The 26,626-nt window shown below is 42.8% G+C and overlaps 1 protein-coding gene across 3 annotated transcripts in view; it reads right to left on the reverse strand.

The window, feature by feature from the left end:
* Positions 1–842: 842 nt before the first annotated feature.
* ARHGEF11 (Rho guanine nucleotide exchange factor 11) overlaps positions 843–26,626 on the reverse strand; it is an 84,643-nt gene continuing 58,859 nt past the window's right edge. Inside the window, exons 18-41 of one of the 3 annotated variants that reach the window (XM_044271596.1) lie at positions 24,920–24,943; positions 24,180–24,324; positions 23,120–23,222; positions 22,104–22,133; positions 20,364–20,490; positions 14,919–15,098; positions 14,007–14,054; positions 13,602–13,783; positions 13,346–13,492; positions 13,165–13,244; positions 12,370–12,495; positions 12,141–12,258; positions 10,778–10,956; positions 10,582–10,657; positions 10,234–10,401; positions 9,706–9,793; positions 9,460–9,567; positions 9,228–9,307; positions 8,843–9,067; positions 8,233–8,652; positions 5,645–5,740; positions 3,085–3,353; positions 2,371–2,557; positions 843–1,600 (exon numbers count right to left, since the gene is read on the reverse strand). In XM_044271596.1, the coding sequence (XP_044127531.1) occupies positions 1,551–1,600; positions 2,371–2,557; positions 3,085–3,353; positions 5,645–5,740; positions 8,233–8,652; positions 8,843–9,067; positions 9,228–9,307; positions 9,460–9,567; positions 9,706–9,793; positions 10,234–10,401; positions 10,582–10,657; positions 10,778–10,956; positions 12,141–12,258; positions 12,370–12,495; positions 13,165–13,244; positions 13,346–13,492; positions 13,602–13,783; positions 14,007–14,054; positions 14,919–15,098; positions 20,364–20,490; positions 22,104–22,133; positions 23,120–23,222; positions 24,180–24,324; positions 24,920–24,943 (3,256 nt within the window). In that variant the 3' untranslated portion in view covers positions 843–1,550. The remainder of the gene's footprint in view (positions 1,601–2,370; positions 2,558–3,084; positions 3,354–5,644; positions 5,741–8,232; positions 8,653–8,842; positions 9,068–9,227; positions 9,308–9,459; positions 9,568–9,705; positions 9,794–10,233; positions 10,402–10,581; positions 10,658–10,777; positions 10,957–12,140; positions 12,259–12,369; positions 12,496–13,164; positions 13,245–13,345; positions 13,493–13,601; positions 13,784–14,006; positions 14,055–14,918; positions 15,099–20,363; positions 20,491–22,103; positions 22,134–23,119; positions 23,223–24,179; positions 24,325–24,919; positions 24,944–26,626) is intronic. The other 2 variants (XM_044271597.1, XM_044271598.1) reach the window with 2 other exon arrangements.

The following is a 26,626-nucleotide window of genomic DNA, read 5'->3' on the forward strand; positions in this document are numbered from 1 at the left end:
ACCACTAGAGGGAGCTTACTACATACAGATTATACAGCCACCACTAGAGGGAGCTCACTACATACAGATTATACAGCCACCACTAGGGGAAGCTCACTACATACAGATTATACAGCCACCACTAGAGGGAGCTCACTACATACAGATTATACAGCCACCACTAGGGGGAGTTTACTACATACAGATTATACAGCCACCACTAGAGGGAGCTCACTACATACAGATTATACAGCCACTACTAGAGGGAGCTCAATACATACAGGTTATACGGCCATCACGAGAGGAAGCTCACTACATACAGATTATACAGCAACCACTAGAGGGAGCTCACTACATACAGATTATACAGCCACCACTAGAGGGAGCTCACTACATACAGATTATACAGCCACTACTAGAGGGAGCTCAATACATACAGGTTATACGGCCATCACGAGAGGAAGCTCACTACATACAGATTATACAGCCACTACTAGTGGGAGCTCACTACATACAGATTATACAGCCACCACTAGAGGGAGCTCACTACATACAGATTATACAGCCACCACTAGAGGGAGCTCACTACATCCAGATTATATAGTCATCACTAGGGAGAGCTCACTACATACAGATTATACAGCCACCACTAGAGGGAGCTCACTACATACAGATTATACAGCCGCCACTAGAGGGAGCTCACTACATCCAGATTATATAGTCACCACTAGGGAGAGCCCATTTGCTCAAGCGAGAGCATGAAACCTGATTCATAAACCGTTATAAACGCATGATCAATGTTAGTTGCCCACCGGGACCGACGTAGGATTCATAACACAGCATTCACACTGAAGACACATGCCAGTGGTAAAAAGCTTGTTTTATTACAAGATGGAAGAGAGGGCAAAGGGCAAAAAAACTATATACAAAATAAAAATACATACATATTTATACATAAAAAACAAAAAAAACACGAGAGGCGGCCCCGCTGTACAGACGCTTGGGACTTCTCTTGTCATTTGGACATAGTGCATTTTCTACAAGAACAGACTCTCCATAGTGTAGAGTGACAACCACAGGCCAGAGATCTTCCCACGACTGTCCACTAGAGGTCGCCTTCCTGCCAGGTCCATTCCTATGGAGGCGGCATGCGCGTTTCGGAGACAGAGCAAACACTCCCGTATTGTGTTAGAAACCAATCCTGACAGTGTAGGGTTTTGTTTTTTGTCTCTTTCTTTAAATAGGTATATAACTATACATATACATATATATAGATATTTATATTTAATTTATTAAGCTAACATGCTTCGCAGGGTTTTTTTGTCTTCCAAAAATAATTCCAGTTTGTTTTTTTCCCTCCATTTGAGTTCTTGTCTTTTTTTTTTTAATCAGTCCAAGTCTGGCTGTTCAGTAAAAACCTCAACTGTAAAGTGCCTATGTCCTTAGCCGGCAGCCATGTTTGTGTAGCCTTGTGTTGCCGACCCCTTGAAAATGATTCTGGACAGACGAGAGGTTGAACAGTAGTGGTAGAGATCCTAGTGATTTTTTATTTTTGGCGTCTATGCACAAGGTTAAAGGCCCATGGTAAGATTTAAAGCATCGTCATGTGGATCTGTAAGGCCTTAAAAAAAGTAAACAATAAGAATTGGGTTAATACTTAAAACTTAAAAGGGTGCCTCTACCCTTGCTTATGTTATATCCCAAATGTAAGACCTACCTTCAACTGAGAATGCAGCACCTGACACAAAGGTTCATGGTCAAGTTTTTTGAAAATATAACAAGAAAAATTTCAGTGGCTTCCCCCCAAGTTCTTATTCATACATACAAGCCAGTTTTAAGGTATAGCCGATGGATAGCTTTAGAGCGGTTCTCCTACTTGTTAGAAGGCTCTTGTCTTATAGGCCCAGGGAGCGGTGAATATGGTGCTGAGACGCCAGCCTACAGCCTAGTGATTTGCTATAGAAGGTGGAGGTGGACTGTAGAAGCAATGAATCAGAGGTATCTATTGGTCCCTAGTGTAAAATCTGTAACAGGCCCTCTCTATCATGTGTCACTTTTTAATACTGGTGTCTTCCGAGGGGGCTGCACATCTCTGGCCAAAGTTGTCTGGGCAATAAACTCTGCAATCTTCAGAAGAAACATGGATCCTTCTCAGGAGACATGTAGAAGACTCAACTTTAGAACTTTGACTTAGGACACAATATGTGCAAATAAAAATAGTTTATGCTATGTTTTGTAGGTCCTGTTTCTTCTTCATTTCTGTTTAGGTAGGAAAATCCACTCTATGAACTTAGAATTCCCTAATGGGGAGTATGAAAATGGGTTTTCTAAAATGGACATTCCCTTGATATAAACCTGTCGCCATATTTTACCAAATAAGGTGCTACTTACTATCTGGATGGAGGGACACAGAAATGCTGTTTTTCACAAAGAAAAGTGAACTACTATTAACAGTGGACCCGTGGTGTACTTCTGGTTGCATGTCCTCAACCATCGGTGGTTCAAGCTCCCGAGATGCGTCTTCAGTGGATTTATCCTTTAAAGACCTTAAAAGCTCTTGATGTGCCGATTCCACCTCCTGATAAGAAGGGAGAAGAAATATTTTAGATTTAGTATGAATGTGACTTGGATCATTGGGAGGAACAACAGTTAGAAGGAGCTCAGCTGAAACTGATCTCAAATTCTGACTCCACGGACATCAAGGATAATTGAGAATTCATGCAGCATACATTTATTTTGGGTAACTATATTAAACAGCAGGAAGCAAAAAAAATTAAATGTGGCGTATCTAAGAATGCCACATCTCACCAACTCTGGCTTGATGGTAAATTAAAAGGAATCTCCTATATGGATGGGATTCAGTGGTTCACACCTATTTGATTTGTTCATATTACATAAATGATCACATCAACCCAAAAGCTTTACAATCAAGTTGTTTGGAAGGATCTGCTTATGTTTGGCTCAATACACTTCAAGATATAGAAACCTAAATGTGATACATAATCAGATCTTTGGAAATCCAGCAAGCCACAACCAATACCCATAATGGGTAATCATCTTACACTCACAGTTCAGGCGGTCCATTTGTAGTCCATGTCTACTCACCTGTAACATGTGTAATTTGTCCGTTAGCTGTTTAATTGTTCTGAAGATCATATCAACATCTTGAATAACCAAATTAGGTGGCACATCAGAGCCAGATACTCCACTTTCTATACTTTGAGTCGGAAGGTTGTTATCTTCCAAACTATTGGCTGGTTTCTGCTCAGTTTCTTCGGGTTCTCTGTACCAACTCAATTCTGAGGGTGGTTGGGGCTCTTCTTTAGGGGGAGGCAGTGATGGTACAGTCGGCATGACCACATAAAACAAATTTCCTATCACGTAGAGTGAAGAAAAGCAAAAAATTATGGAAGGGTAAATTCGAACATTGTAAAATCTTAAGTTCATGCAATCACCAAGAGTCATCTGCCCGAAAGAGACTCTAATATCTAAGCAAGAGGCTAGTTAATGAGAATTCATCTCCACTCTGGCAAAACCGTTGCAAGTATTCAAACAATGGATTAGCAGATTAGACTGGTCCGAACTATTCAGAGATGTTAATATGGAAGAAACATGGATGGTTAGGAGGTCCAAAGATAAAAGACCTCAAGGGGGATGAGAAGGAAGTTAAAAAATAAAATGAGCTGGCTGGATGAGCAAAAGCTTACGAGGCATCACCCTTAACCACATTGGTGAAGATCAATAAAATTTTGACTCAAATAACAATGTCTGAGGAACATCTCCGAGGAGACCTCATCTATAACATATCACAATATTGAGAAGAACACAATGAAGGTGGAATGACTTATGTTTCTACCAAATGTAGGACAATTCTAAGCATCAAGACTTCATTAAGATGTCACATTGTATGACCAATTTTCCTGTATAGAGAGAGAAGAAGGATGAAGCTTCCCAAGGATATCTTGATCCTTCTAATTTTTTTTATATTTGTTTAATCTTCAACATGACCAAGAGTCTTGGAGTATTTGGGAGGAGACACAGACATTATTCAACTGGAATGGGGACAAAGAGATATCTACAACTGTTATTATCGTGTACACTATGTAATTAACCGTTATCACTCTAGTTCTGTCCTTCACAAAAGAACCTATAGACAATGTACCAATATCTGCTGAGGACAACCATAGACATCGTTTTTCATGACCTGTCAACAAGAGGGAAAATCTAATGAATACATCCTGCTAATCTATCATCACTGTATTTATATGGAGTCCTGTAGTGTAGACAAGTATTACTTTATATCCTAAAATCCTCCCCATTCTCCCGTTGTTTCTGTCATGAATATCCTTCAAGATGCCTCCCTCTCAGTCTCTTGGCACATGTAGCCCTGGGTCTCGAAAGATCATTGCCCATCAAGAATATGGAAAAGGCACCTACAATATGTAGCCCTTCCAGTAATTACTGATTGGAATAAAGCATTTAAGAATCAATTGCATACAAGCCTTGCAACCCAGCACTAAAATTTTTCTAAATAAAAATCCAAAAAGGAGCTCATAAGGGCATAAACATCTACAAATATGTACAAGCTATAGACAACACAATTAGAGCCTAAAAGCGGTTAGGTGCACCAAGTATTGACAAAAAATTTATCAGAAATCAGAAATGTTTTAGACCCTGTGTCAGTTGTAAGTTGCTTTTCATTATAGCCTCGTGAAGGCCTGGAGCATGATTACTCTGGACATTCTTGGTGGTGGTACCAGCAACCAGACCTTCAAAAGTGTGATTCACCATCTGTAACTTCTCAGAAACATCTGATAAGACATATCAATGTAGGTCTGGTTGCTGGGGCCACCACCAACAATTTCCAAACTATTTCCAACTTAATTAGACTCTAGCTCCAGGCCTCCACCATATCAGAAGAGGCTACAACAGATAGACCTCTGTAGGATGGAAGCACACGTCAGTTTTTGATGCAGTTTTTGGGGCCAGAGCCATAAGTGGATCCAGTAGGAAGAAGAAGTATACATCCTCCTTTATATTTCCCATTCCTTTTGAATCCACTCCTGGCTTTGGCTTAAAAATCTGCATGCATGATTCCAGCCTTAAATTGTACCTTCCGATTTTGAAATCTTTTGACAAGCTAAAGTGTCAAAGAGATTTTGTTAGGATTAGGGGGGTGCCGAGACCACACCGATCACTGAAACAAAGAGGCAGTAGCACTCAACCAAAGGGACATAGTACTCAGCTGTTTTAGCTAAGACCTAGAGCCTCATCAAAACTTCTACCCACCTAGGTGCTCAACGATAAAAACATCTAACCGCGCAGATCTTTACGAAAACTTCTAATCACCCGTATTCTCAACAATCTAAACTTCTAACCACTATGACATGTCAGAAGTTTTCTGAAAATAGCAGTAGACTGCAAGGATACAGAGGACCATTTGTCAAAGAAGCCCAAATACCACCTTCAATATGTTTACCATTCTACATTTACTTAATAATTTGTGTAATTTAATTTTTTTTATTTTTTTTAATTTTTTTTAAAGAGAAGGGTGATGCCACTGAGTGCGCACAATGATGGTGATAAGATAGGGAGCATTTCATCATCATCTCGGTGATTAGGGCCGACGTCTCCTGTCAGTTCTTACAACGCATAAAAGATTTACCATCTAAAACCGTTCCGCCGCCAGCTTCCTGCAACACTGTTTCTGATTGGCTGCTGTCTGGCAACGGTATGACATCATTACTGCCCACCACCTCAGCTGTGTAGAAGACACCAGAAAAAAAAAAAAGAGAAAATAATAAAAGAAAAACAAAAATAAAATAAAAAAGGAAATAAAAAGGAAGGGGGAATATGGTGGAAAGACAAAACAAAAATAAAATTTAGAAGGTAAAACAGAAAATCAGCTGAAAGATCGTTAGTGTGCAAATTTGATTGACAATTTTCAGGAGGAATAGTTCATTGAAGACGTTAGTCCCTAGTTTCTCACCCTTCTAAAAAAAAGCAATGTTACAAATGCCACGACTACACACCAAGGACTGACAGACACCCCAAAATATGATCCTTCACATGCGAGTATAGATGTCTCAACTTGTAAAATTTATGGCTGTGAGATTGAGGGATACTAGAGGTCACCAGTGACTTGAATAAATAGATTGTCCAGCCCTGTTCTCCTAATCTTGGAAAATCCTTCAAAAGGAAATTGTTGAATTATTTTTTTTTTAACTAACTTGACCCAAATCGGGAAACATTGAAGCTAAAGCAGGCAATGGACACTGGTGTACAGCAACCAACACACAACTGTCTCAACAGATACAATCTTTACACCAAGGCCAAGACAATCTCTGTTGAGAAGTGGATTCACCATTAGTTAGATGCCATTGAATGTTCTTGGCCTTGAAAGCCCATAGTTTAACTAGGAGGTGACTTTCTAAGAAGAAATTATTCGGGTGAGGCCATAGGTGTCAATTTATCAATTCCAACCCTCAATTTAAAAAAGACAGAGTAGAGAAGTAGAGTAGAGTAGAGTATTTGAGTGTTGTTTCTTAGGTATAACTGTATGGTCCCAAGAAATGTCATCAAGATGACGCACCTAAGTGCGTGCATGCCAAAAGTCCCAATTTTTTGGGACAATCCCACAAATTGAAATGCAAGCTAAAAAGCAATGTAACCTGGCCTAATACAAGTACATGAGCAGACAGTACACACTGTCTCTCAAGATATAAGCACTTTCCACCCCCGAAATACTCTATCCTGCTTAGACGCCTCACTCTTTCCACTTTCTGTGACCTCCGACTTGTTTACATTCCCTTGCACGAAGTGGTAATTGTCCTGTCCACTGTCTGTGTCCTAGCTGTGAATCCTTGAGGCCATTTCCTAATCCAAGTCCTGCCCTCCAACCCCTGTTCCTTACTAGATGTGTACGAAACCCAGTGAATGTCAGGATTTCAATGAGTGGCATAAAACTCGGCACAGTTCTAGATATTGTGACTAAGACACTGTGGAATTATGGGAAAAGGTGACAAAAATATTTTTCTCCTTTCTTGTTAAAACAGTGTGTTTTACATAGGCTTCACAATTAGAAAATGGAACAGTGCTGCCCCCTTGTGAATCCCAATGGCTAATGGCTTTCATCACCAGTTACTAGACAGGACAAGCATCCATAACACTTATCAATTTCTGAAGCTACTGGTTGGAAGGTGCATTTCTTCACAATATACAAAACGCATACGTTCCTGAAGCCAGGGGCGTCGTTAGGTCAAAACATTCGGGGCTTGAGCCCTGAATGTCCAGTGCCCTGAAGGTTATCCTGGTAGCAATTTTTTTATTGGCTATTCCAGGGCCCTTTAATATTGAATGGACCTGGGCAACCCACCACAGATCATCCCCACACCCCCTTGTACTTGTTCCGCTGATCCGCTACTTGCGGGCTGCGCAGGCATGAGTTCAGTCAAATCCCGTCCTGCGGTGCGTGATCCCGTGAGACCTGTGACCTCCCGATAGACCCGCCGCGGGAGGTCACGGGTCTCGCGGGAGGAGTCTCACAGGAGGTCACAGGTCTCGCGGGATCACGCACTGCAGGACGGGATTGCACACCGAAGTGACTGAACTCATGCCCGCGCAGCCCGCAAGTAGCAGATCAGCGGAACAAGTACAAGGGGGTGGGAGGATGATCTGTGGTGGGTTGCCCAGGTCCAATCAATATCAAAGGGCCCTGGAATAGCCAAATAAAAAATAATAATATGCTACCAGCAAGCTCCGAATGTTCTGACCTAACAATGTCCCGGCAGTACAGATGGAATGGAGTCTCTTAAAAAAAATTGATCAATCTATACATCAATGTGAAAGTTTCTTATTAAGTTCCAGTTTGCAGTCCTGCCTCCAAAACCTGCACCAAGAGTGTCACAATGGGTTCCTCAAACGTCACCCCTTCACTTCATGCCTGTCTACCTAGTTACCACAATGTAGTTGCAGGTGAGGATGTCATCTAATCACAAGTGAAGCCTTCAACATTAAGGATTACTACCATGCACAAGGGAAATTGACAACCTAAATAGACCTCTCTGTACCCAGAGGTGACCGGTTTTATATTTAGGAGACACATGGCTTTAGCTCAGATGGCCTGCCCTTACTTAGTCCAAGTCTGGTTAACTTGAAAGGGAGGTCATAAGTTCAGTATTAGACCTGGCTGGTACGATTTCTATGACCTGTCCATGTCATCAAGGACCAAGAACGTGAAATCCATTCTCTTACCTTTTCTTACTACTTTATATGCTTTATTACTATGGTCCTCCGAAGTAGTATCTGATGGATTATTTCTGTTTTCTAGTTCAGAACTCCCTTTGTTGTGGCCCTCGACCACATCCCAAACACTCTCCTCTTCATCTCTAGAACCTTGCCTCCTGTGATGGTGAGTGAGGTCCACCACAGCTCTACTGCCCTCTGCGATACTAGAGCGTTGCGATGTCAGTTTATCCCGGTCATCATTGGCGTTTTCTCCATCTACAGTCTCTAATACACAGTCTGTTGCCATATCCCATGGGTGTGCAGCCCCACCGGAAACTGAAGGCGTGGGTGTGTGGTCATCCTCTAGTTCAGGCGTGGGGGCAGAATCATATTCTGAAGGTCTTGTGGGAAGAAGACTTCGTAGAATAAGCTGTCGAAGATTCTGGACTAAAGGAAGATCAAGTTCAAGCATGAGGAATACCAAGTTCAAGTGGACAACTCTAACGGTCAATGGACCTAAAGCCTACATTAGACTGTTTAGAAGATATTACAAAGCAAAAGTTACAGTAGATCATCTATGACCAAGCATCAAACACAATATATGGGATGCAAACAAATAAACTATCCAACAGCTCACCATCTTCAAGTGCAGATTCTGCCAAACCCTCTCTCACTGATGGCCACTGGTAGGCAAGGTACGTGGGATCAGACTGGTTTTCTGAACCTCCTCCTGCATCCTCCACTTGAGATGGAAATGGCAATTGTGTAGGCGTCTGTGCTTCATCCTCTTCTACACCCTCTGGTTCTTCCAGAAGAACCTCAGTCTTGTGAGAGTGTGCCAGGAACTCAACCTGATTCTCATCTGCAGCAACACATTAGTAGCTTGTTAATAGTGGGCTGTGGTACCTATATATTTATTTTCATGGAGTAGTATATATAAAAATATTTGGCTGTTTTGTATAACAATTCACTATTATAAAATTTCCAAAACTATATATTACCCAAGAAAATACACAACTCACCCGTTGCGATGTCTTCACTGTTGGTTCTCAAATTAGTGTCGGACAATAAATTCGGGATGCCTGCATCCTGTAAAACTGAACTACAAGATTAAGACAGAAGGAGAACATTACATTGAGTGAAAGCCTTTTGAGGTTAAGTAAAATTTAGATATTTCTTCAGGATGATTATCCTACTGTTAAAGAGGACATTAAGTAACAAGTCATCCATAGAGGAAGCCAAGATTGACCTCACCTAGCAGAGGGTGCCCTTGATTGGACCAGGTTCCGAGTGCTTGGTTTTATTGAAATGGGTGGATGTCTTGTGGCACTTTTGGCAGCTTCTTCAAGTAGGTCTTTCCACCTGTTGAACATTAAGACATAAGACAAACACACAAATCATACAAATGATAATGGCAGATGTGTGAAAATAATACCGTACAACATGAAAATCTACACAACAACAAAGCTCATCTGACTTGATAATAAAAGCGAGACTTACGTGTTTTTTTCAGAGGACGTCATTGCCACCAACTCGTAGATCTGGGGTCCAAGTTCAGATGTGCAAATAATGAAGAAGGCTCTTTTATCTGTTAAAGGCAAACAGAAAATAACAGTATAAACTCTTACATCATGCAGTATGATCTAACTGTTCCTATATATCCAATGGCAAAGTATAGACATCATCCCAAGATGTGATTTGGGGGATAATAGCAAGGACCAAGTCAACAAACGGTGTTATAATTTGTAAATCTAAGAGAACAAATCAGTAGGTAGAAAATCCTACACACAGTGTATATACTTCGTTGGAAGACCAAATATGGACAAAACAGAATGGCTTATTGGCACCCAGAACATTCTCCTCCAGCTACCGGGTAGGCAATGGATGTCTAATGCAAAGGGTTTACTAACATGCAAAATAGTTATAAAAAAAAATGTGGAACCTAACATGAAGCAGCCCCAAATAATAATGGCAAGTACCGAATCTCATCCATGACCCTTCTTTCTTCATAGATTATTGAGTCATTACCTGTGGCTACTGACCGGACCAGCACAGAATTCAGCTTGATAACAGGACTGAATGTTTGCTTGGTTTCAGAGGAAACCACTGAGGTCTTGCTTTGACACTTGAGCACTAGCTTCTCATCTTGTTTCTGAAGGAGAACTAGAAGATCATCTAGGAGAAGAACATGCAGATCTGTAGGAAGAGAAACAAGCAAGTGATAAAACAATGGCTGCATATTCTTCTGGATAACCAGTATGAATATGTCAGCTCATTTTATTTCATGTTCTTCATTGCTTACTATCCTACATCTCATTACTCTAGTGCTTTCATGGTAACCTACATACATCAATTATGCCAACACAGATCACTTACCAATGGTCTTGTCTTTTGTTATCCTCCACGTTAGAGATCCTTCATGGATCATACGTCTTGACGTCAGGTCCAAGTTCTGTAAAGCAGAAAACATGATCTTCTAAATTGTACAATTTCTCCAGTCAATCCTGACGCCACAACTACCTCATCATATTCAACCCTATATATGATTGATTAGGTGCTCGTTCTTGTCCACCTTAAATTCTGCAGCCAGTGGGTTATTGCTTCTCTCCAGGGAAGTGGTGTCCAAACGTTTCTGGTATTCCGCCAACCGATATTCGTTCTCTCGCTGCTTCACCGACTCATTCACAAATTTCAAGATGTCTCGACATCTATCCCGACAGCGGCACAACTTCTCATATTCTGGTGTGCCAGCTGAGAAAATACAAGAAGGTATGTATATGCCTGTCTCATATGGGGTCAGAGCTTATGCCCCCTAAAGTTTATTCATTTTATTTCCCCTCCATCTCCATCTCCAAAGGTAAGGGTTAAAAAAGGTTCATACTCACCGTACCAATCTCCCGTTGCTCCTATACCAGTCCTTCCCCTGCCTGTCTCTACTTTCTAGTCCCTTGCAATGCAGAAGACACAAGACAGCTCTCTGACCAATTACTGGCCACAGTGGTGACCCATCTCAGGGAGTGAGTGACAGAAAGAGTCATATCTCCATGCCAGAGAAGACCAGGAAGTAGAAACCAGTGGGGGACCTGGGAAGCAGTGGAAGGGGAACGGTGGGGAACGGTGGGGCACAGCAAGGTGAGTAGAGGACTTACTTTATTAATTGATATTATTCTTTCTTAGCACAATTTAATTGGCCAGACAACCCCTCTAAATACAACAGGTTTGCAGGAACAGGGTGAGGCTTATTCTGCTTGGTCTCTGGTAGGAAGTAGTTAGAGGTCCCCCCTACTGCGATTGAAATAAAGCACCAGTTAACTCCACCCTTTTGGGTGTGCCAACACTTGATCCAAAATATGGTTAAATATGTGAAAAGCCCCTGCTTCTCCATGGATGCTACAGTGATCTAGATCATCATTTATAATAATGACTTATGACATACTTCGCAACGTTTAAGTTGGTAAATTGGCATCTAAACCCCAACCCCTAGGAATGCCCCAACTCCGTCCAGAAACACCCACTTATGGTAATTTTTAGCCCTGCCCATTTTTCTTACAGGACAGCCAAAAATTCCTAGGACAGTCCTGGCAAATTCAGGACAGGTGGCAAGTACGCTATGGCAATCACAAACTTGCCAGAAAAAGTAAGTGTTGTTGTGAGATCATTCACTGCTCCCTCTAGGAACAACCCAGATTCAGATCCCTATTGGGGCAGGAAAGGCACACAAGCCTTTCCCAGGCCCCTCACCTACCCTTTGGGACTGGGCCCTGTAGTGGGCACCAATCCCAGGGTATTTTTAAGATGCCTGAATACAAGGAGAACTGGCCCGATAACAGGTCCCTAGGATATGCAATCAATATCAAAGCAATATCAATACCTAAAGGTTGGCCAAGATTCCAAGAATGTTTTTGCTTTTTGCTTTTGCCTTCATTTTCTCTTACCATCCGTGTGTTTGATAATGTTCTCCAAAAGCAAAGGGTATTTCGTCAGTCTCTGCATTTCAGATACTATAAGATCTTTCAGCTGAAGTCTCCGGCACTGAGGGCTGCTCTCTGCTTCCTAAAATACGGGCAAAAAGACAATCAATGGCACGCAGAAGGCCGATGATGAATGGAGAACCCTACAGCTACAGATCTCTAAGGAAGAAGCGAGAGCATGGATAGACAGTACCTGCATGAAGAGGTTAAACCGAGCTTCTTTACGCTTTTTGATTTTAATAAGGTCAAGGGCGATAGTCTGGCACGAGCAGAACTTGGCAGTTTCTTGGCACACTTCTTCTCCGGCTGCTCCATCAAACTGAAATGAATAGAGAAAAAAATATATAAAATCACATTTTAATGTGCAAATACACAGCGGCATAGAAAATACGCTTTTAAATAGAATGCAGATTTCAAGGGGACTGGCTCATCTCTCACCCCTTGAGGACAGATGTCTGTAGGGTAGGCATGTTTAACTTCAGCATGTCCCATCATTTTGTTCTCATAGAAGATAAGCCACCGCCAGGTGTCTGGCATGAGCTTACTCCCCTCTCTCTATTGAAAAAGCATGGCTAAGCCCATTCTGCATGTGTATGGAGTGGTTGAAAGGAATAGTTGTCAGTTCGTTCAGCCGACTGCTATCTAAGGTGTAGGGCCACCTTAAGAGGACGGTAAACCATCTTCATCCTTGTGGCAGTAGGAGCCAAATGACCCTACAGACATTCTCCACAAGAACATGAAGATATGGTTTCCTCTGGCTTAGAAGACTGTTCCGCCAAAATAGAACCAGAGTACCGATGACTAATACAGGCGAATAGACGCTGCACAGGCATGCGCAAAGTATGGTCAATGTCCAATTTTCTTTCCCCCAGATATCTAAGCCTCCAGGCCCTGGTCTCAACTAGACAGTAATATCATATCCACCAACTTACAAGCATGTTTAGACATGGTTCTGTCTCATATGGTGGTTTTAGGCAACAACACTTACCCGGGACAGCATAAGGTCACCAATCTCTTTGACAACTGGTCCTTCCTCCCTCACCCTCTTCATGAGCTCTACCAAATAGTCTGAAAGTAGGAAAGTGGGAGAGAATGTAAGAAACCATGCATCTTCCTTCATTGGCATCCAACCAAGATCAGTCAATCCTTAGGAGAACATGAATACTTACTGTGGATCTCAATCAGCTCAGGGAGATTAGGAAACACAAGCAGAAGCTCCTCTGTGGACAAAAAGTTCTCCTTGCGCATCCTCTGATAGAAAATGTGATCAAGAACTCGAAGGACTCGAAGATGAGAGGCCTCTGTCATAAATAGCTCTGAGGAGGAGAAAATGGCTACAGTTCAGAACTCAAAGTGACCAACCATGAGGACCAGGGGGAGATTGTATACTGAGAAGATTGACGTATTACTAACACTGACACTCACCGTGTATTACTTCCTGTCGTGCCCTCTCCTTTGCAGTTAGATGTTGAGCCACCTCCCTGCCCACAGTGTGTTGCCAGTTCTGGGCATCGGGTTCGGGGTCTGACATATGCCCTAAATCGTCTTCTTGGAGGTTGGCCAGCAAGGATTCACCAGTAAAGATCATATTTGGAGACTCCATACTCCTGAAATAACAGAGATAGTTAATGATGGTTCCACTGAGGCCTAATCACTCAAAAGATGGACTTCCTATCCACAGTCTGTCAGCGGAGATTCTTTGGTCCCATATACAGTTAGGTCCTAGCAACGAATCTGGACTGCAGATTTATTTTATGTCTTTTTTTATACAGTAATTGGATGTGGCTGCTCTATCAGAAGAAGTAACCCATTATAGGACAGCTTTCTCACCTGCGGATCAGCTTGGGGGTGTAGGGTGGTGTTGGGTTATCCAGGGACCTGTTACATAAAAACAGTTTGTTAAATTTCAACAAAACTTTACCAGCTCAAAAAAGACTTTATAAGGGCATGTCACAAGCACAACTCTGAAATGTATTTACTAGAGAAGCCACAACAGATGGGCCACATACTCATTCCATGGAGCTAATCTAACATCTTTTCTGTTAGGAATTTAAGAGAATAAGTGTCAAGCAAAACACATATTGGTTTCCACCTTGTTTGGCTTCATTAGTGAAGACCTCAATGTCACTACAGCTCTTCATATGTATATTTCCACTAATGACGTCTTATAAGGGTGCTGTTACTTGTAGGATAGTGGGGTGGTAGTATGTCATGTAGCTTGTACAGGTGAAGCACATGGTCCTCCCAATGGCCTTAATATTAGTAACCTACTTTTATGATAGGACATCAAAATTTGACCAGTATGGTTCCAGATCTGGCACCACAACCATCAGAATTCCTAACAATTGGAGTTTGCCTTGTTAGTTGTCATGTGGATGCCTTGGGCACCAATCCAAGTAGGCACAGAAAGCACCTAGGTGTGTGCCCATGGAAGTAATGTATGACCAACATGGAGTAAGGAAGGTAAAAAGGTATGACCAACATGCAGAAAGGTAGAGAAACATGTCTGTATATGTGCATGCACGTTGGGTGACAGAGTGACCAAAGACAATTAGTCACAGCCTCAAATATGGCTGAAGACATCAGCAACATCCCTTTATTCAGGGTAGGAAGACCAGCTCTGGAGCATAACATGCTGCTCTAACATGAGACAAACTGTACAGACTAAGTGGAACCTCCTAGGAGCACTCCAATTGAGCGGAGCCAACACCCATCTAACGCCTGGCCCACCAGAATACTCACCTTGTGGACAGACTAGATGCTGAAGATGATGCGGACTGATGTAGCCTTGTTGCCTCGGCCGCTGCATCCATGTCTACGTCACTGCGAGAGCGAGGCACGTTGTCAGCTTTGCGGGATTTCTTTAGCTCTTCCCGCCCCTTTAAGCTTTCTGAACGGCCAAGTTTTACCTCCGACCGGGCACTAAGACGGTAAGAATATGGCAAATCAATATGAGGTTTTACACCCATTATAAAAGACTGTAGGGGCCCCAATGCAATGATTATAATTGGCCCTCAAAATAGGATGTTGTCACCCTTGACAGAAGGTCTTTGGGGGCTCCCTCTCCGTGCCCTTTGTGTAACCACCCTGAAGTCCTGCTCAGTTTTCATCACCTAGAAGCAAATGATATAGGACTAACCAGGACTTGGCCCCATCTCTTCAAGGGCCCCATAGCAGGCTGCTTGTAGTGCATGTACGGCCTTGGAAGTATGTACTACAATTTTCAAAATAGTGGATCAATCAAATTTGATTTATATTTTTAATTGATTAAAATTTAATAAATTTTTATATTTTTTTATATTTACTTTTTTTGTACTTTTTAACCAATTAAAAGGCCCAAAAGTAATTAAAAAACAATTTTTTTTTTACCATTTCCCAGCACTGACACTTTTGCACACAATTCTCTTCTATATTAACCCCCCGAGTGATTCATCTGTTAATGTCCATGTCATTTATTTTAATTTAATTAATATTTATTATTTTTCATATTTTTTTTAACAACTAAAAAGCACAAAAAGAGAATCCAAACATTTTTTATTTATTTTTTTGGGACGATTTCCCAGTTCCGGCAATCCCGTACATGACTCTCTTTCTACATTAACCCTCACACAATCCGTGAGCGTCCAGGCCATTAATCTTAATCCTCTGTAAACAGGCTAATCTATTAAGTTGCAGAGATCAGACCAACATCCGATCCCTCAAGGGTAAATTATTTACTTTGAGGATATACATGAGCCGAGCAAAACACATCACAAACAGGAAGACGGGTATTAACAAGGGACCCGAGGAAAACGACTGACACCTGCTCGCTGAACTGGAAATCAGCTCTAAGCGGGGGCGGGACTTCCCCCTTTATAGACCTCTATGAGGGGGAGGGAAGTGAAAATCCTCAAAAGAGCCATTTTGTGGTGTCCATCAAGCAAGTGCTGTACCCACACCTGGTAAAGAGCATGCAACATTACAAAGCAATTGCGGGTGGACTTGCCTTTAGGGAGGGGTCTTACCTTTTCCATAACGTCCTCTCCAGCCTCTTTTTATCCATCATTTCAGATAGCCCCCCGAATATTCAGGCACAGACCATCCCCCCTACACACCCCTACATATTAACCCCATGGTTCCAGGCCTGCTTTCTTCATCCCGGGTTCTGCGACATGAGTGCTCAGCCTGCCTGTGCTTCGTGGTGGCTTCCAAGCAAAACCTCTATTGATCCCATCTCCATCCTGATACTAGCAATAAAAATCAATGGTGCAGCAGACAGGACAGAGCGGGCATCCGAGCGCTGGAGGACCGCCCTGTCACACGGACACAGCAGGCGTCCTGACAACTAAAAGACAATGGTAATTACCAGCTGAAAAAAAAAATCTCTTGCTGGTTTGCCGGTTCCCACTGCCGAAGCTAAAAACAGCTACACATAGGACAGAACCCGCCATGTCTCCACCGAGACCTTATAAAAATAGAGTATTGTCTCATGAGCAGAATTAGAGACTCATTGATTTAACCTTTCCGAATAAATGTCACGTAGATCAGGAACAGAGCAACTGTCTCCATCAGCCTCATGAAAGGTACAAACAAGTGGAAGAAACTAGACAACGGCATACATGGCAATTCCATACAATATCCGAGCTTGAAGGGAACACAAAATCCCCACAATGGTCAGGAAACCCTTCTTTAGGCTTCGATTTATATATCTGATAAGACTAGAGATTTGATTGTTAGGGGTCTGATTTGGGAATCAATTAAATGGATCTGGCCTTTGGTCTGATTAATTGTATGGGGCCAATCTGGGATTTGATTAATTGGAGGGACAGGTCTGGGATCGGATGAATTGTAGGGGCTGGTCGGGGGTCCTATTAATTGTAGGGGCTGGTCGGGGGTCCTATTAATTGTAGGGGCTGGTCTGGGGTCCTATTAATTGTAGGGGCTGGTCTGGGGTCCTATTAATTGTAGGGGCTGGTCTGGGGTCCTATTAATTGTAGGGGCTGGTCGGGGGTCCTATTAATTGTAGGGGCTGGTCGGGGGTCCTATTAATTGTAGGGGCTGGTCGGGGGTCCTATTAATTGTAGGGGCTGGTCGGGGGTCCTATTAATTGTAGGGGCTGGTCGGGGGTCCTATTAATTGTAGGGGCTGGTCGGGGGTCCTATTAATTGTAGGGGCTGGTCGGGGGTCCTATTAATTGTAGGGGCTGGTCGGGGGTCCTATTAATTGTAGGGGCTGGTCGGGGGTCCTATTAATTGTAGGGGCTGGTCGGGGGTCCTATTAATTGTAGGGGCTGGTCGGGGGTCCTATTAATTGTAGGGGCTGGTCGGGGGTCCTATTAATTGTAGGGGCTGGTCTGGGGTCCTATTAATTGTAGGGGCTGGTCTGGGGTCCTATTAATTGTAGGGGCTGGTCTGGGTCCTATTAATTGTAGGGGCTGGTCTGGGGTCCTATTAATTGTAGGGGCTGGTCTGGGGTCCTATTAATTGTAGGGGCTGGTCTGGGGTCCTATTAATTGTAGGGGCTGGTCTGGGGTCCTATTAATTGTAGGGGCTGGTCTGGGGTCCGATTAATTGTAGGGGCTTGTCTGGGGTCCGATTAATTGTAGGGGCTGGTCTGGGGTCCGATTAATTGTAGGGGCTGGTCTGGGGTCCGATTAATTGTAGGGGCTGGTCTGGGGTCCGATTAATTGTAGGGGCTGGTCTGGGGTCCGATTAATTGTAGGGGCTGGTCTGGGGTCTGATTAATTGTAGGGGCTGGTCTGGGGTCTGATTAATTGTAGGAGCTGGTCTGGGGTCCTATTAATTGTAGGGGCTGGTCTGGGGTCCTATTAATTGTAGGGGCTGGTCTGGGGTCCTATTAATTGTAGGAGCTGGTCTGGGGTCCTATTAATTGTAGGGGCTGGTCTGGGGTCTGATTAATTGTAGGGGCTGGTCTGGGGTCTGATTAAATGTAGGGGCTGGTCTGGGGTCTGATTAATTGTAGGGGCTGGTCTGGGGTCTGATTTATTGTAGGGGCTGGTCTGGGGTCTGATTAATTGTAGGGGCTTGTCTGGGGTCCTATTAATTGTAGGGGCTGGTCTGGGGTCCGATTAATTGTAGGGGCTTGTCTGGGGTCCGATTAATTGTAGGGGCTGGTCTGGGGTCCGATTAATTGTAGGAGCTGGTCTGGGGTCCTATTAATTGTAGGGGCTGGTCTGGGGTCTGATTAATTGTAGGGGCTGGTCTGGGGTCTGATTAAATGTAGGGGCTGGTCTGGGGTCTGATTAATTGTAGGGGCTGGTCTGGGGTCTGATTTATTGTAGGGGCTGGTCTGGGGTCCGATTAATTGTAGGGGCTTGTCTGGGGTCCTATTAATTGTAGGGGCTGGTCTGGGGTCCGATTAATTGTAGGGGCTTGTCTGGGGTCCGATTAATTGTAGGGGCTGGTCTGGGGTCCGATTAATTGTAGGGGCTGGTCTGGGGTCCGATTAATTGTAGGGGCTGGTCTGGGGTCCGATTAATTGTAGGGGCTGGTCTGGGGTCCGATTAATTGTAGGGGCTGGTCTGGGGTCTGATTAATTGTAGGGGCTGGTCTGGGGTCTGATTAATTGTAGGGGCTGGTCTGGGGTCCTATTAATTGTAGGGGCTGGTCTGGGGTCCTATTAATTGTAGGGGCTGGTCTGGGGTCCGATTAATTGTAGGAGCTGGTCTGGGGTCCTATTAATTGTAGGGGCTGGTCTGGGGTCTGATTAATTGTAGGGGCTGGTCTGGGGTCTGATTAAATGTAGGGGCTGGTCTGGGGTCTGATTAATTGTAGGGGCTGGTCTGGGGTCTGATTTATTGTAGGGGCTGGTCTGGGGTCTGATTAATTGTAGGGGCTGGTCTGGGGTCTGATTTATTGTAGGGGCTGGTCTGGGGTCTGATTAATTGTAAGGGCTGGTCTGGGGTCTGATTAATTGTAAGGGCTGGTCTGGGGTCTGATTAATTGTAAGGGCTGGTCTGGGGTCTGATTAATTGTAAGGGCTGGTCTGGGGTCTGAATATTTGTAAGGGCTGGTCTGGGGTCTGATTAATTTTAGGAGTCTTGTATTGCGTCACAAGGAATGTTAGTGGGTCTGGTATGGGGTGAGAAATAAGCTTAGGTGTCCGATTTAGGCCATGAATGTATTTTAGGGGTTTGGTGTCTGAATGAGTTTGGGAGTTTTAACTTAAAGGGTTTTCCGGGATTGTTACTTACAGGTTTTTAGTGTCTGATCAGTGGGGGTCTTACACCTGGGACCCCCGCTGATCAGCGGTTTGAGAAGGCAATGGCACTCGCGGCCTTTTCTCTGCTTTTCCTAGGTCTTATGACGACACGTTCATGTGTCACGTTGCCTAGGGTCAGCTCAGCCCCACTGAAGTGAATGGGCTGAGCACAATACCAAGCACAGCCACTATACAATGTACGGCACTGTGCTTGGTAAGCACTCACAGAAGTGCTGGTGCCTTCTCAAAAACAGCTGATCGGCGGGGGTCCTCTGTGTCTAACCCCCACCGATCAGATACCGATTACCTATCCAGAAGATAGGTTTTAGAAAACCCTTTTAATTCAGAGGTCCAGTTAGGCTGTCTCACTAACAAATAATCATACATCTTGATGTAAAATATTCTACAATGGTTGTGAAACCCTGCCCTTGAGTACCCTGGCCTAAAGGCAAAAAACAAATAAAAAATTCAAATATTGGACAAATTCAAGGAACCACTTAGGGTTCTAAGTGGGGCATAGAAGAGGTAATGGAAAAGAGTAATGTCCCTTGGAGAAGCCTCCAGTTTTGAACATTGATATTATTACAATTGGCAACCATGTTTGGTTCTGGAAAATTTGACCTCTTTTCCCATCCAGACTCAAACTGTGATGCCAGAGAGTCTTTTAATCCAACATAACCGCATAATAATCTTGAGTTTCACTAAGCTAAAATGCAATTGCACTGACTAAACAGCTTCCTATATCACCCATCAAGAGGCCCTAATGTTACCCATGTGCGCTGCAGCTGATTTTTTTTCTGTGCCTATGGCCTCTCATGTGCTGCTGGCTACAGAGCGAAAGAACCATTTGCCCTTACCCTCAGACATCCAACCAACTCAAAAAGGTCATGTGACCCAACTCCTAAGAAACATGAAAATATCTTTTAAAGATGATCTGGTGGGCTACACTAAAATGTACCATGCTGTGCTCTCTCTTTTTTTTCTTACCTGTTGTTGTCCATCAGGTCATCAGGAAAGCTTCCAGTGGACAACCGTTGCATTCCAAGTTCTAGAAGGTCATATTGTTGGTTATTTTCAAAGTGTTGGATGATATTTCGGACATTCCCCGGTTTTACTGTGAAAAGATAAAAATATGAGATACAAGTCACCATGATTCTAGATGGTGTGGGCCTGACGACGTACCAACTCATTAAGGAAGAGAGATAATATGAGAAAAGAAGAGGGCAGGAGCCACGCAGAGAAGATAGAGCACCCAGAGATTCTACGAGACAAGCAAACAGTGTCCGCAGAGCAATGTTAGTGAAATTAGGTCAAGCGCAGAGGAGACTACAACCCAATTACTGTTTGATCACATAAACAAGAGGTAGCTGACAGCTGGGCTAAGGTCTGTGCCCTCAATGACTTAATCACAGGATCTCCAACTACCAGACACATGTTCTTCCTAGACTTTATTACCGTTGCAAATAAACTTTTGAAGGGTTTCTTCACTTGTATTTATTTTTACAAACAAATTAAGTAAAAATTGGAGAAATGTGCAGAAAAGTATATGAAATTAGTCCAAACCCCATGGACCTTTTGTGCTGCGTCAGTAGACCTGGAAACTCAAGTGGCCCAAAACAGAATGCTTACTAAAGCCAGCCTTAGATGCAACAATCAAAAAGTTTAAGGGGTTGTTAGAAATGAGCAAAAATAAAAAGGTCTGTACTACAGTGTATGTCCAGCCTAACTAATCAACCCCCAAACACCCAATAAAAACTATGATCTATAGTCTGTTTCTAGTTGTCAGAAACCCATCATGTAGCCCTAGCATGATGGCCACAAGAGAGGATTTGCCCCAAAATGACATCAAAACCTACAGTTTATTAGACAGACTACACAAGATGTTGGTTCTTCCTCAGACTCAAGGACTACGTTTCTATACCATAGATCTCTTACTCATGGTCAGTTATGGTTGGATTGCTAATAATTAAAGTTCTGTCTATGGCCACCCCTATCCTGTATCTATTCAGTGGAGATTACGACCCACCAGCCAGGAAAACAGGGTTCTTGTGTTCTCCAGTTTGAAATGAGTGGCGGTCAAACATGTTCACTACCGGTCCATTCATCTCTCCGCAATTGCCAGGACTGCCGAGCACTGTGATCTTGTATCTCTGGATGTCCCATGTGTGATCACCACTCCATTTAAATGGGGAAACGCATGACCCTTGCTCTCGTTAGTGGAAAGACTCCCTTTAAAAGGAAACCTCCTGTCTTTAAATAAGGCTGAAGCATTGAATAATTAAGATCTCCATACTTTCTAATATACTTTGGAGATCAGTTCCCCACCGTATTTAAAGTTTCTGCTGGATGTCAATGAATGGCATCTAGAGTCTTAAAGGGAATCTGTCACCACATAACTGGTGATGAATCCTCATACTAAATGTGCACTGGTTAGAAGATTCTCATGGTTTTTGTTCTCCATTGGTGACCCAATTGAGGAGAAAACAGACTTTTTTATTTTATGCTAAATATCCCTTGAGTGCAAACAAATTAGATTGTAATCTCCTCAACGCAAGCGCCTCACCAGGAGGAAAAAGCTCAGGTAGACAGGAAGGCAGAAGATTTCTAAGAAGCTTCATTTCCACAAACGACCATATTAAGGTTATATATATACACAGGGATTAGTGGGAAATTATTATTACAGCCAAGGTGGCCAGGGATGAAGACATGGATAAAATAAGGGTTTACCTTCACCAGGGGACAGGGGGACATGAAACGCTACAAAAGGAAAAAAATGGCGAATTAAAAAAAAAAAGTTTAAAAAAAATGAGCAGCACAGCGGAGGAAAGCGCTACAAGCTTTAAAAAGACGGGGATTGTCAAAATCATACCCGGTCCTCACAGAGAACCCACCGGGCAACCGTTAGTGGTGAATTATTGCAAATTAATAACCGTCATTATTAGGATAGAATGAAGGAGGATTGGTGAGTAGTGGTCACAGCGGTCAACCAGCCCATGAATTGCAGCATTGATAACATGTTCTAAAAGGACATATGGATTGGCGGAGGTCCTGATGGACGGAACAGACCATTTTCAGTCAAATTTGTACGCTCAAGCTTCTTCTTACTGGCTGTTGAGATTAAAATTTCCCTTATTTTGGGATGAGTGTTTTAAGGTTATATCTTTTAAGAGTCATGGAGAAGCAGAGTCACAACCATCATGGGCAAAGTCAATGTAGTAACCAGCATCTACTACCTGCGTAGGACACCAGAAAAACTGGCCATAAGTTTTGACTACAATAATTGCCAGTTAGGTGGGAGAGATGATACCCTCTTATTTGCATTATACTGTACTTCTATATACTTATGAACCAATCCTTTTAATTCAAGTTTTATAGGGGTTTTAAATAATTTCAAAATAAAATGGCCTATCCTTAGGACAGGCCATCAATATTAGTTTCGACTCTCAGATCAGCTGTTTAAATTGGGCCACGTTGCTCCGCAGAACCTCTCTACGTTGTTTATCAAGGATAGCGCCATCGTTTTAGCCATGGCTGTGCCTTGTATTACAGCTTAGAACCATTCAAGAAGATGAGATGGAGCTGCTCTACCATGAATAGCGGCTACAAAAAGTATGGCTCTCTGCCAGGTCAACAATAAAGAGGTTTAGTACCATGGATAGGCCATCAGGCAAACCCATGTAGGACACCACATATGGGATAATAATTCAATCCTCCAGGAGATGCAATTACTCTTCTATACTCACTGCTCTGAGAGGAACCCTTGGGTTTGCCGATGTATTTGAGAATTGGGTTTCGTTTTTTGTCATCTGCAGATTCTCGATCCTTCTCCTTTTTTGCGTTGCTGTTCTGTAGGGGCAAAAAATCCAAGATGATCTCCAATTAAAAAAAATGTTGCAGAACCAAGAAGACTTTCCTACAGGCTACTGGACTGGAAGGACTACATGAGGTCTAAAAGACCAAGACCTGCTCTCAGGCTGAAACTCACCAATGCTCCAAGTGCAAGGTAAATGGGCCTAGAAGAGGACTTTCTGCCAAAGACATGTGAGGGACAACCCAACAAAATGGTTGGACCTCCTTTTGCACAAAAGTATAGCCTAATTTGAAAAAAGGTTTCTATGTTTTTTCCATCACATTTAATATCTGTACTGGTTTTCTTCCTCTATTCTTTCCCATACCGAACCCAACAAATGCTACAATTTGAGGTACCAAGATATAAAAACCTATACCTTGAAGCATCAGTGGTCCATCAGGACATGTAGCATCTGATATCATACTACTGTTGCATTGGAGTCAAAGGATCCTACAAGTTGTCACCTATACAGTGCAATCACAATCACACCCCATAGATCCCATCAATGTCATTGGATATTTAGAGTCAAGACATTGTGGGCAACTCTACATGATGTTCTTGTGTTAGGTATCACTCATGTTGGGCTTTACATCTTCAAGAGAACATATCCAGCCCACCTATAGCAGTTTGAGTACTGCACCATGTGTTGGGTGTCAAACAAGTAGTCTTCTGACCTTTATAAGGTATCACATAAGGCCACCAACTAGTGGTGTACTAGAGGGTACTACTGGATATGACAGACCCAAAGACTAGTAAAGAAGGAACACCTATCCCCTGTAATATTCTAATGTCTTGCCAATGACCAATTCTGCGACCACTATGTATTCTAATAAATGATTACCCATTAGTAATCATAGAAACAGTACTTTGGATGGACGTCCCCTTTAAATATATTTTACCACCTTGGAGTCCAGAAAATATACTTCTTTTGAGAGTTACAACACTTCCCTTACCTTTTTAGTTTTGGGGAAGAAGGGCAGCCACTTGTCTTTGTCAGGAATAATCTGAGACTTCTCCGAGACGCTGGCAGGACGAAATTCACGGGAACTGATTCCAGCATGATTCATATAGGTGCTTAGTGCAAAGGCCATGGGAGAGCTCCAAAAAGATAAAGAATCACAATTAAAGACGCGTTTCAAACAAAACATGAAGCAACTTTCCAATAGGTTTTCGATAGAAAATTCCCCATTGTTTTGTTTCTACAACTCAGGCCTTCTACAGTCAGACCTTCTGCCATCTTTTCCCGACTTCTTCCTAACCCCCCAAAAGTGTGCTAGCTTAAAACTGGCCAGGGAGAAGAAGACGGCAGGATCAGACTACACAGAGTCTGTTTGTAGTCTGTTACCATGGAGATACATAGGTCTGCGTAAAAGCTGTAGAAACCCTATTGGAAAGTTGTTTGATGTCTCATTTTAGACATATTGCGATAAAAAATGTGTCTGTCAAGGTGGACATAAGTTGTAGAGAACCGCAGATAAATACAGTATGGGGGTGTGACAACCTTCTTGGTGGTCACTATCAGGGCCTTACTCCCCTTAAAGGGGTTGTCTAGCCTTTTTATCCTGGGGATAGGAGATCACTAGCTGATTAGTGACTTACTGTAAATGCCCCCATAGGCCCCACAAGTTACAAGCCTGGTGAGTGAGGTTAGAAACTAATCCGTTCTAATCTAAGTAAAATCCAGGATCCTCACCTTCTCTCCTCTTCATATTTTGACCTGATCAAAAGAGATAACAAGAATACATAAGTTTACAGATGTATTTTATAAGGTACAGATATCCTCTCCCCCCCCCCCCCCGCAGTACCTTACAGCTTAAAAATAGATTCATATAACGCAGTAAGCAATAAAACAGCGCACACTGTGGTGACAAGGGGTACTGCAGGGCTCTTGATTTACAGTGAAAATCATATTAGATAAACTGACAAAATAATTGTCACACACACGTTAGCAACGTTGTAATAGCTCTTCAAACTTACAGGCTGCTGTTGACAGATCTTATTTTACTAATTAGAAAGGGCTGTGGGTCTCACCAACACCCTCTCATTAAGACCCAGGACAACCTGTCCTAACACTCAGAAGCCCAAGTTGTTTCCAGATAGTAAGAGAAGACTTTTTTTTCTGTGCTACATTAGGAAATGCTGTGACATAGGCAAAATCCCTCAACACAGGCAGGAGGGAAAAGGAAAAGCCAGTTCTCTCTGCAGCACAAAGTATTTAAGGAGAGCGGTGAAACAATTCTATGGGAATTAGTGACATGTCTATTCATGTGATTAGTTAGTGAAATGAGGGTAGAATGTGACAGGGGTATGTGAGACTACAGAAAGAGCAGAGTACCAAAGCAGCACAGAGTATTTTAAGAGAAAGCAGACCTGTCAACATACAGTCATGTGAAAAAATTAGGACACCCTTTGAAAGCATGTGGTTTTTTGTAACATTTTTAATAAAAGGTTATTTCATCTCCGTTTCAACAATACAGAGAGATTAAAGTAATCCAACTAAACAAAGAAAACTGAAGAAAAGTCTTTTCAAGATCTTCTGTAAATGTCATTCTACAAAAATGCCTATTCTAACTGAGGAAAAAGATAGGACACCCTTGCCCCTAATAGCGAGTGTTACCTCCTTTGGCTGAAATAACTGCAGTGAGACGGTTCTTGTAGCCATCTACCAGTCTTCGACATCGGTCTGAGGAAATTTTACCCCACTCCTCAATGCAGAACTTTTTCAGCTGTGAGATGTTTGAGGGGTTTCTTGCACGTACAGCCCTTTTCAAGTCACCCCACAGCATCTCAATGGGATTCAAATCTGGACTTTGACTTGGCCATTCCAGGACTCTCCATTTCTTCTTTTTCAGCCAATCTTTGGTTGATTTACTAGTATGTTTTGGGTCATTGTCATGTTGCATGGTCCAGTTCCGCTTCAGCTTTAATTTTCTAACTGATGGTCTCACATGTTCTTCAAGCACCTTCTGATACACAGTAGAATTCATCGTGGATTCTATGATGGTGAGCTGACCAGGTCCTGCTGCAGCAAAGCAGCCCCAAACCATGACACTTCCACCTCCATGCTTCACAGTTGGTATGAGGTTCTTTTCTTGGAATGCTGTGTTTGGTTTACGCCAAACATGTCCTCTGCTGTTGTGTCCAAATAATTCAATTTTGGACTCATCTGTCCAAAGAACATTATTCCAGAAGTCCTGGTCTTTGTCAACTTTATCTCTGGCAAATGTCAGTCTGGCCTCAATGTTTCTCAAGGAAAGCAAAGGTTTCCTCCTTGCACACCTCCCATGCAAGTTAAACTTGTACAGTCTCTTTCTGATTGTAGAGGCATGTACTTCTACATCAACAGTAGCCAGAGCCTGCTGTAGTTCTCGAGATGACACTTTAGGGTTTTTGGAGACCT

Source organism: Bufo gargarizans, chromosome 11 (genome assembly GCF_014858855.1).
Source record: "Bufo gargarizans isolate SCDJY-AF-19 chromosome 11, ASM1485885v1, whole genome shotgun sequence".
Classification (NCBI taxonomy): domain Eukaryota; kingdom Metazoa; phylum Chordata; class Amphibia; order Anura; family Bufonidae; genus Bufo; species Bufo gargarizans.